Genomic DNA, 11,278 nt, shown 5'->3' with positions numbered 1-11,278 from the left:
AAAACCAACCCAAATGGAATACGATAGTGCTCTAGAGTAAGTAAAACCGAGCCTGTTACTTACTGTAGACAGTATTTCCATGTATTTTCTTGTCATGATGTTAGACTTAGTTTACTGTGGAAGAGAAGCTTATAGTATAGATTGAACTTGCACAGACATAAAGATCACCATAAATATTCTCTATTTTAAAGTTTCCATTTGCAAAAATGGGGATGTAAGAAGAAGGAGGCAAAAAGAGCAATCTGGAAGTAGTTTGTATCCAGTGTATATAGCCGGTTTGCCTGAAATACACTGTTCGGTTTTGTAAGAAAAAATTGGGTTGCTGGAAATGTATAGAAATTGAGAATTTACTCCAAGTCCATTGAGTGATAGCTGCTATAATATGGATGCTTCTTCCATGGCTTCAATCCATCTAAAAATGACAGGATAGAAAAAGCGGTTCACATAAAATTGTATGCATTTTAAGAACACGTGTAGCTTAAGTATTTTAAGACGTAAAGCCTGAGAAGACTGTGTTTCCCATCCCAGCTCTAATGAGGACCTATAGTTTTGGATTAAAGCAGGGAACTGGGTACTAGGACTCTTGAGTTCTAGTGCAACCTTTACCAGTAATTAATGTTAAAATTTCTGAGACAGTGCAAGTGCTGTCTTTGAATAGAAAAGACAAAACCACTGAAGCATGTTTAAAAGCCACAAAACCTCTCACAAACACTTTCTTCCCTGTGTGTCTTGAGCTGCTGGCATTTTAATTACTAATTTCATGACTGTGTTATTACATGGAAGGAGTAGGATTAGAATGACAAATCTTAACTATTATTTGTTGATGAGGAAACTAAGAGATGGATAAATAGAACACATAAATCAGAGGTTTCTGTACAGTAATCACATTTGACAGACTTTTAGGCATGACGGCTGAGGCTCAGCCTCCCCTTTACCAATACAAGGGAGCAAATTCTCCTTCCTGAAGGAGTTGGAAAGCACCAGGTAGATTTTTTAATGTCACCCAGGGCAGTTAAGTGTAGTTGGGCTTAATCCACGCTCCAAAAGCTGCTTGTTACCTCTGTTATGAAGGCATTCTGAAGTGGAGGATTGGGGAAAGCCTTGCATAAGCTTCTGGACCTGTGCACTGGCTAGTGTGGAAGTCTACCTCCATACCTCTGTGCTGAATTGTTATCCTCTGCTCGGAAGCTGTAGAAGAGAGTCTGCTTGTGGTAGAGATGGAAAACTGTATCTGTACTTCCTTCCTCCTTTTCTGGGGCGATAGTGAAACCCAACAAAGGCAAACTTTCTGTGGCAACTTTGTCCTGAAAGCAAACAAGAAGTGAATGAAAATATAGCAACAAGGCTTGTAATGGTTTAAGGGCTCTTTTGGAAAACCAATTAATGATACAACCCCTCTCTGACAGGGCTGCAAAAGCAGTAGTGTGAATCTTCTGCTGGACTGATGGCTCCTACCTAAACAGAAGCAGTGCCTGTGTACTGTGTGTGTTTATCTAGTCTTAGTCCTGAGCTCAAACACCATCTCTGGCAATCCAGTTCTTCATGGTCGTCCACATGGCCATTAAGGTCAAATTAGCCGTTACTTTATCGGCTGTCTTTGACGTAATGGTCCAGGGGACAAACCAGAGGTTACTGAGAGTATGGGACAGTACAGCAGCAGTTCTGAAAGCCCAAGACCCACTCCCAGTTATGTTTTTTTTTTTTTTTGCTAAGTGCAAGTAGCCATCTTCTTGCTACCTTGTCATTTCCCTTCATAGCACTAGTAACTTTTTAAAGAAATCTGCACTGTCTCAAACAGCACTCTTGCTTTCCAAAATGCTGCTTTGAAATTTATGACGTGGCAATGCAATTAGTTGTTGATTTATTCCCAAGAAACATCCATTAATTTTGCTTGCCGGACACTGCTTTGCACAAGTTAAAGAAAGGAATAAACCTTAATGGAATTGCAGTTTAGCTGTTACCAATAGCTGCGGTTTTAGTCACTGTATTTGGGTAATAATGTTTTCTACACGTATATGTTGCCTTTGCCTCTGCTTTTAGAAGCTAACTAGCAAACTAGGAATGCAAATTGTAATTAGCCATCTGTTGCTTTTTCCCTGTTGTTGAACCAGAAATTATCACTTTTAAGGTTAGCAGAGGTAAGGTAGATGTATTGGATACAGAATTTTATGCTAATGGTCTGAACTGCTGGCCAAATCATGAACTCTTTCGTGCCTCAATTTCCTCGTCTTTGAAGGGGATAATGTTTTTTCATGCAGCCATCACAGTGGTGATGGAAGTTTAAATAATTGATGTTTGCAAAATGTTCTGAAGGCTTAAAGTACCAAATATTGCTATTAGAATAGTTCTTGCATTCTGTGTCCTTTGTTCCCGCAAGTTTTTATGTTTCTGCTCATGAAATCTGCCAGTTATAACAAAACTTTATATCACACATACTTCAAGTTTATTTGTACTGCAGCTGTTTCATAAAGGAGAAGAAATTAAAATACAAAAAGGGACTGGGAAGAGACTAAGTACATAAAAGTGACTTGATATCCAACTTCCTCAGCTGTAAGGAGCAGCTTACAGGGCATTATTCTCAACTCTGCAGACTGCCTTCTGTCTTTCCCTGTGGGTACTAGTAGGACAATTAAGTCCTGTTTATACTTCAAAACCACAAGATTCTCCAGAATCCATTACAAGATCCAGAAACGGATCATAGCACCATCTATCTACAAAACATCTGGCAGCTACCAAGTACACCAGAGACTGCCTAAGGACCTTGGAGTCTTTAGGTGTGAATGTGTACAGTAAGGTCCACAGTGGCGGACGGTTTATAACAGCACAAAGAGCGAGAAGTCAAATAATGAAGGTCAGTTTGTGAAGAGGGCTGCCCGCGTCCAGCAAGGGCTAAGGAGGGCTGAGGTCCTCAGCGAAGGAGGAGCTCCTGGGGACGGGGTCTGCTAGGTCTGGGTCTCAGAAGGCAGGCAGTTGTGAGAGCTGCCGTTTACACCCTTCCCTTTCATTTGTCCTGCACGTAGGGAATAAAGAAGGGAACGAGGACAGGAAACCATTTTGATCTGGATGGTACAGTACCTCGTTTGCTATGTAGGTGTAGAGAACTTTGCCTTTGATAACGAACCAGCGTTTCTTCCAGTGTCTCTTGCCTCTCTTACATCTGCTGAGGTATCCACTGATGGTAGCTCCCTCCTCTGAGGCTGCCACCTGGAGCAGGGTGGGAGAAATAGGATTTGTAACAGCTGAGGCTTTCCCCCTCCTGATTATGTATGTTCACATCACACCAGACAACCAGGCCTATGTCTGTGAAACCAGAAGTAGACCATTAAAAATATTGACACACACACACACAAAAATTGCATTACAGCTTTTTTTAACTTTGTAGATTTCTGGTCAAACTTAGTTCTCAGCAGCTCTGATGGAAAATACGCAGTTGAGTTATTACTGAGGTCAAAAAGTTCATAGTTGTGTTCTGAGAAGCCAAACTTGTCTCTTTTCTCAGGTCTGTTTTTTTCTGGCATATTAGAAGTGCAGGCTTCCTAAAAGAAATTACGGTCTTCTGGCCGAACACTTTTAAGGTATGGGTATATTTAGAACTTTGCAATGGTTTTATATCAATTTATGTTAATCACTTGACTATGACTTAGTTTCATTTGTGAAATATTTCGGAGAAGAGCTACCCCCCTCACAGAAGTACTTTGAGATCTAAGAGCTTAACGTTCTTGAAGATCCAGATTTTGAGAGGATGGAACTATGCACACAGTGCAGTGTACATCATTAGTTCCAGTAGTAAACTGCAGTAGTACGGGATTTAGAAAAAATGGCAGAGATTCAAAACCAGCTTTTGCAGCACTGAACAGTGTTTTGCAGCAGAACAGAAATGTTCCAGGACCTGGGTAAAGCAAGTCAGAAAAGGTTCTGGAGCGATGCTAGTGAGGCAGTTCATATGAATACCTGTGTGCTGTCTCCTTGTGGAGGCACAGGCGAGGCTTTTTTCCTGATGCGGCTGAAATTTTGCCTGGTGGTTCTTATGTTCAATTTGTTTGTACTATGTGCTTGTATCTTTGGCTCAGTTTCACCTCAGCTCAAACAAACCTCAAGAAATTCCGGTGCCTCGACTGTGTAATGAGTTCAGCAAGATGTCTGCACCCTGTTCTCTTTCGTACAACGATAAATACCTGTTGATTTAAATGAGATGGGAGCACCTTACTGTGCTTGAGCTCAGTGGGTGACTTACACCAACATTATTGGCACTGTGTTCCTGGAAGGAAAACGAATACAGCTGGAGAAACGCTGGCCCCATTGAAATTGGTGGGAATTTTATTTGTTTACATTAGTGGGATCAAAATTTTACCCGTTTGATTTGTAATAGTTTGATTTGAGATGGAGGGAAAGTGCTCGATTAAACAAGTGTGGTCCTGAATTGACTGCCAAGGACTACAGCCTGTTCTCTAAGTAAGTGGTATTTTATTTCTCTTGAAATCAAAGTAAGATTTCAAAAAGTAAGGTTCTTGTCAAAAAAGGTAACTTGTCAGCAGTGTATCATGCTCTGTTGATACTTACCATTGTTTGTGGTCCGCCTTGTTGTACTCTCTATTACCTTGAAGTCATCTTAGTTTTCTAAAGACTTCACAGGCTGATGAGCAAATTAAAGTACACTGCTGTAATTTAGTGGGCTCAAGAAGCTTCTGTGGTATCTTTACAGCTCAGAGTATTTTGTATTTTAAGCACTACTGTGAAAACCAGAATAAAATAATTGCATGGTGAAAGTAGACCAGAGCATGAGCTGAGCTCACTGCACACAGAATAAATTACAGACGTAGCTGCTGAAGTATAAGCACACAATTCTCTACAGTTTCTTGCCTTTCTCAGGCAGCTTTGTCCTACCTCTGTAAGAGCTGAAGGGATCTTCTTCTGTTTCTTAAAAGATGAATAATGAATATTGTGAAAGACAGAGGAGAAGGCACTGCTTGAACACCTGGATGAAGTTGGAGGGAAGCTCACACTTAGTGGCCGCTCTGCAAGATGAAGTAATTCAGAAAGAGAAGGGGGAAATGGATGAATTGGTACATATCAGATTAGGGGTAAGAGACACACAATACACTAATGCAGATGACTAAGAAAAATGCAATACCTTCTCCATAGCCAGTTTTTATTTTAGCTTTTCTTTTAAATCATCCCTTTAAGTCTGTTTTAGATGGGTGGATTTCATAGCATCCTAGGTTAATGACCTACAGCTACTTGAAAGAAGCCTGCAAGAAAGCTGACAAAGCACAAAACACAGCTTGTTTTCTTCTAATTTAAAGTCAGCATTAAGCAAATGGCTTTTCCAGCTAACCCCATTATGTTCTGTAACACCTTTGTAGGATAGCTTCACTCATGGGACATTCTTTCTGTATGAACCATTCTCTGCATTGGAGAGAATTATTCTGTCTCTTGTCATCTCTCAAGAGAGCGATGAGGTTGCCCTGCAGCCTCCTTTTCTCCAAACTAGACAGACACTGTGTCCTCAGCCACTCCTAATAGCATGTAGTTTTTATTGTTGTGGTCTATCAAAAGGCCAGGAGACCCTCAGAGAACCTGGTTGCTAAAACAGAACTATCCTACAGCCTGGCACTCCTGTGACCTCAATACACATGCCTCATGCTTGAAAATAGAAGTGCTTTTTAATAAACCAAAACATGGTAGGCAGATCCTAAAGCTTCCCCAGTATACAGTCAGGAAATGGGGTTGTCAGTCCTGACAAGAATGAAGGAATCTTACCTCTTTTCTTAAGTTCCACATAGCAGCTATCGCACACTTTGGCTGCTTGATCTTTGAGGTACTTCATAGGGTACTTGTTTCTTGAACAATTTCGACATACAATCTGTTCCAGCAAGGAGAGGTGCATGTAAATATAATTTAAAAGTATATATATATATGCACACAAAAAGCAAATCCTCTGAGCCAGTTCAAAGAGGAAGATAGCTAGTAGACCAGGTATGACTCTCTCCTGAACCTGTGGCAGTCAGGGTACGTCTACTGACTGAAATGTCTTACTGACTGAAATGTCTTTGTAGATGTACACTCTTGTAAGCCAACTGTTGATCTCCACATTTGGTTGCGCACCATTGCTGTGACCAGCTCCCCCAGACAACACCTTCCCTACTACTGAATCACAGAAAGGCCACCTTAATATTACTTCTGTCTCCACAGCTTTGTTGGTAACACTGTCCCTAGAGCTAGCTGGGTGTCAGGTACAGTGGCTAGACTCAGCAGCAGTTATCCTGTAAGCCTTCAACTGCTAGTCTTTGGGAATTAATTTGACCTTCAGGGGAAGTTACTGCTGCTCCTACTAGAGTAATTGTAAACCTAATTGTCCGATTTCGGAAAGCACGAAAGTTTCTCTGAGAAGTCAGAGTCTGGTCTTGATGATGCTACAAATTTGCAGATGTCAACAGCAGTGGCAGCCAGTGTCCTAGAGGTGTGAATAAAGCCTCCCCGAGGAGCTCGTACAGCTCTTACCTTCCCACAGGCATGGCAATGATGTCGCCTCAAAGTGAGGGTGAAGTCACAGCCACAGTTCATGCACATCATGACATGGGACACAGGTACCAAAGTAGGAGGCCTCTCACCCAAGGGTATCGCAAGCCTTTCCCTTAGCTTAAAAACCAAAGAAGAACAAATGAAGCAGCATCCACGCTTCCAAAGACTGCTCAGTCAGCCTTGCTCCATCACGTACCATTCTCCTCTCATTCCAGTCTACCCTCACCTGTAAGATCCTCAAATGTTCTAATTCCTAATGCACATGAGATACAGCTGTTTCAGCACTGAAAGACTGGCCAGTTGGTACATGGTGCTGCTAAAGCCAGAGTCATAACAGGTGAAAATCCATACAGATCAATTATTGGTCAGGCACTGACACTCTTCCACATCAGAGAAGGATATGATTCATTGCATATGCAAATTGCAGGCAAGTACATGAGTTAAAGCCATCTTTTTATAACAGCTTTTGAAATGATATCCATAAAAAGCTCTATAGCTTTCAACCAAAAAGGGCCTGAGCTCTTTATGCCATTACACCTTGGGACAGTTCTATGATCGGGGAAGAGAGAGCATACAGAAAATAGTAAAATCCAAATCTGATCCATGCATCCATGGCTGATCTGAATATATGTAAGCAGCTTTAGAAAACGTGTTCACCCTTCCTATTTCTGAAAGTGCACCACATGGCAGTGTTGTACGGGTGCCTTTGCCTCAAGCCAAGGGAGCCGTTGTTAGTGTCGAACTGAGCACAATCTAATAATCCGTGCTGAGAAGCTGTGTTACTTCACGTTCAGCACCAAAGTCTTTGCAGGTACCCCACTGTCAGTTCGCAGCAGCCTGGTGTTTGGCACAAGCTGCAGCGCAAGCTCTTGTGCTCTCAAAGGACTGTTTGTTAGGAGAGTTTTCTATGAGGAAATTAGGCTTCTGCAGACAGATAGGTTTTAAACACAGAAAAATCAAATTCCCTCAAATTTTTCCTTGTACACACTCAGGTTTACATGAGAAGCAGAGCTGCAAAAGAAATTATTTTTTCATTTGGTGAAAAAGGATTTGGTTTAGCTTGCTATACTAATTTATAATTTTTTCTTGTTAAATATTGGAAAATAGATTAGCTTCAGGCCAGAATGAAAATCCTGTTCTGTTGGGTTTTTTTTTAATTAATTTTTTACTTTCTGAAGTCTTCAAAAATTAAGTCACAGAACAGGCTGGCTGAGGTTGGAAGGGACTCTGGAGGTCATGCGGTCCAGCCCCCTGCTCAGGCCTGGCCACCTAGAGCCAGATGCCCAGGACGTGTCCAGGGGGCTTTTGAAAATCTCCAAGAGCGGAGACTCCGCAGCCTTGCTGGGCAGCCTGTGCCAGTGCTTGGTCACCCGCACAGTGAAAAGCATTTCCTGATGTTAGAGGGAACCTCCTGGGTTTCCACTTAGGCCTGCTGCCTCTGCTCCTGTCACTGGGCACCTCTGAGATACGCCTGTCTCCATTTCTTTGTACCCTCCCTTCAGGTACTTATATACACTGATGAGATCCCCCCTTGAGCCTTCCCTTCTCCGGGCTGAACAGTCCCAGCTCTCTCAGCCTGTCCTCACAGCAGAGGGGTTCCAGTCCCTTCAACATCTTCGACCCTTTGCTGGACTCTTTCCAGTATGTCCATGTCTCTTTTGTACGCGGGAGCCCAACACTGGGCACAGCACTCCAGTGTGGCCTCACTGGCACTGTTTTTTTCCCCAGTTAGTCTTACTTAGTAAAACTGGAGTTCTACGTAAGTTAAAATAACTTTTTTGTCAGATGCATTCTTTGCCCTTTTAACTGGGAGTATACAACTGACTTTATTGTGACTTTATTTTTTGTGTGTATGATATTAGTGTAACTAATGGGTAGTTTCGTTTTCTTAAAATCGGTGAAGTATGTAGCTATTTTTAACTCATCCAAAATAGTTACCCTTTAGGACAAAATAGTCTTCCTCCAGAAGAACTATATAAGCAAAGACCAAGGAGTATGGAGGGTGATTAGCACTTCAGAGCTGGCCTGTGAGCTGTGATGAGCTCCATTGTTTAAGCTTGGCATGCTGGTTTCAATGAAAATAGTAAGAAGTCTTGCCACTAGGAACTCTGCATTTTATATTCCTCCTCCTTTCTTCTCTCTCCCTCCTTCTCTCCCTTCCCCCTTCCCTTTTCGAGCATTGAAAGACTTGGCCTCCTTTTACCTCCACGCTGCTGTGGAAAGTGGAAGTGTTATGAGCTTTGTAGTCATCTGGGATGTGTCTGCTGATGCAGCTGTACCAGTCATCCCTTTCTGAGCAAGAGCTGTGGAATGAAATACAGCAGAGCAGTCAATGCCATGCACAGCAGGAACTGAAACAAGGTGTTTCTGCATCAGAAGAGAAAAGCTTTGCTTTACGAGTATTTGCTTTTTCCCACCAGTGCATTGAACTGGTACTTTTCTGACCAGGAGCAAAACTGGCTGTTGGATATATTCAGCAGGCTGACTAGTACAGATCCATGGTCAGGACTGCGACTGAGAAGGAACTGAATGCCCAGAAAATTTTTCAAAGTAGTCTCTGACTTTGGGCTAAGTGGCTCTATCCTAGATCTCGCAGGACAATATGAAATGAGGGGTTTTTTGCCGTGTCTCCCTAACTTCTAGGGGCTCTAGTGCAGGTAGAGTTGGCATGGTTTGCTCCAAGTAAGCATGTTTATGCTCATCTCTACAGTGGGATGCTTAAAAGATGTGCATGTTGGGAAATGCAGAAGTCTGTCACCCACGGTTTGGATGTGAATGTTTTAATTTTCCTCTATCTCCATCATAGACAATATCTAGTCTGCTGGCAAGAGGCCAGGACAGCAATTTGGGAAGGAAGTTCTGCATTCCCTCTAGCTGAAGTTCTGCATGGAGGCCAGCAGTTCTCCCAACTGGCCCCTAGATGCCCCCTCTACACAAGGCAAAACTGAGCTCTCTGCGCTTCTCTGCCAGCCCAGAAGAGCAGCAGGGCTCTTGAGGCCTTACTTCCCAGATGCATTTGCTCTGTTACAGTCATGAGATGTCCTGCCTGTCTCAGCTGGTTTTCCTGCTGTGCCTTCAGACCGTGCACTTCCTGTCCACTGAACAGCTCTAGCTGTTCCCAGCATCAGTCCCAGGCAGGAATGTGACTCCGTGTGGTCTCCCCTCCCTGTGTCATACGAGCCACTCACATTAAAGCTACCCACTACACTTTGTTGTAAAAATTAGCAGTGGCATCATTGCCAGCTGCTCTTCAGCTGTGATTTCCTCACACTGTCCTCACGAAGGCCACCAAACAAGACATCTGAGAACAATTTGTCTTTTGTGGTCTTAAAAAAAAAAGCACAAAAAAAGCGGAAATGTCAATTATCAATGATCTCTGACTTAGCATCCCTCTGCACTTGAGCATAAGCCCTTGACTGGAGAACACCAGCCTGTAAAATTCCACGAGCCTGGAGCAAAAATCAGAGCAGAGACTCTGAGCCACTCTATCTACCGCGTATAGGCAAATCTCTGCAGGCCAAAGGGCTCTGTTGCAGGAGATCATCTCCAGCAAGAATCACACTACTAGTCAGTCCTTACTACTACCAAAGGTCCAGACAGATTACACTTTTTAAGAAATCTGAAGATGTCTCTATCTTCCAGACAACTCATGTTTACAGCCTGCAAAGCACTGAAGAGAAGTCCTGGCTTCAACTTTTCTCTCACTAATTCTTGCTTGGAAATTCTCTTCACTTGAGAATTAAGATACAATTTAAAAAAACAAAGGAAGTCATGTCCCGTACAGTGATGAAAATTAAAGCCTCTTTGGGAAAGACAATCTGATATCTAACTGGCCACTTTAACCTCTTCTCCACTCCATTAAACATCTCTAGGCAGTAATCACAGGTTATTAGTGTCTAAATGTGGGAATAACACAGTAAGATAAATTATGTCAATTGCCACTGGCCTGTTCTTAATTACCTATTCCATTGGTTTCATGAAGGCTCAGAGGAAGTTTTGCTGAACCTCTGAGGCTCAGAGAAGCCTGGACCTTGATTCATCATTGCCACATTTGGTCCTTGTGTGATTTTTTTTGGCTGCACCTTTTGTGCTGAGCTATCAGTCATCTGTGTTGGCTCATATATTCTTCCTTAAGCAAACAGGAAGAGAGGGTCAGTTTGTCACTGGAGTCTCCTGGAAAGCAGGTGACATCCATGGAATGCAGAAACTGGACTGAGATGGGCTTTCACGACAGTGCTATTGCTGTCACTCGGAGTTAGCCTCTTGGGGAAGTAACGCTGACTGCATTCTCCCAGTGCTCTGGTATTTTATGTGGGCACCATGGGGTTACCCCTGTATTCAACACGAATATTTTTGAAATGCAGATGAAGGTATGTGAGCAGCGTGAGCCTTCTCCATAAAGGCTCTGTGCTCATATAGTCACACTGACTTCTGGGCTTTGGTCATCCTCATTCTACTGACTTTAGTCCCTGGCACTTACACTGTATTTCCTCAGCGCATTCACCCTGTCTCACAGAAGTGTGAAGGCACTGAGGTTTGGGTTGGGATTGTTAACAACTGGCTTCAGGGCCGACTTGCAGCACCTCGGCGTGAGCACTAGAAGATACAGTCTTTAGGGATGCCTAGAACTCTCCTGTCTTTGGTGCTCCTTGGCGAGTGTAGCAGGCCAAGGGTGTTGTGTAGTGGGGTTAGGAGCACATGCTCTCCCACCCGTGTCTCATCAGCTCTGCCAGCAAGTACAGCAAGGGAGAGGAAA

General features: G+C 42.9%; 1 protein-coding gene across 1 annotated transcript in view; it reads right to left on the bottom strand.

The window, feature by feature from the left end:
- Window positions 1-375: 375 nt before the first annotated feature.
- LOC104491642 (FYVE, RhoGEF and PH domain-containing protein 5-like) overlaps window positions 376-11,278 on the bottom strand; it is a gene marked incomplete at its 5' end in the record, with an annotated part of 39,226 nt that continues 28,323 nt past the window's right edge. The window contains 8 exons of the mRNA XM_010134092.1: window positions 376-412; window positions 1,156-1,304; window positions 3,076-3,204; window positions 4,885-5,013; window positions 5,634-5,643; window positions 5,742-5,863; window positions 6,502-6,639; window positions 8,726-8,825. Coding sequence (XP_010132394.1) covers window positions 376-412; window positions 1,156-1,304; window positions 3,076-3,204; window positions 4,885-5,013; window positions 5,634-5,643; window positions 5,742-5,863; window positions 6,502-6,639; window positions 8,726-8,825 — 814 coding nt within the window. The remainder of the gene's footprint in view (window positions 413-1,155; window positions 1,305-3,075; window positions 3,205-4,884; window positions 5,014-5,633; window positions 5,644-5,741; window positions 5,864-6,501; window positions 6,640-8,725; window positions 8,826-11,278) is intronic.

Source organism: Buceros rhinoceros, unplaced genomic scaffold, assembly GCF_000710305.1.
Source record: "Buceros rhinoceros silvestris isolate BGI_N320 unplaced genomic scaffold, ASM71030v1 scaffold9054, whole genome shotgun sequence".
NCBI classification, from domain to species: Eukaryota; Metazoa; Chordata; class Aves; order Bucerotiformes; family Bucerotidae; genus Buceros; species Buceros rhinoceros.
This window is presented reverse-complemented; position numbering and strand designations above follow the sequence as displayed.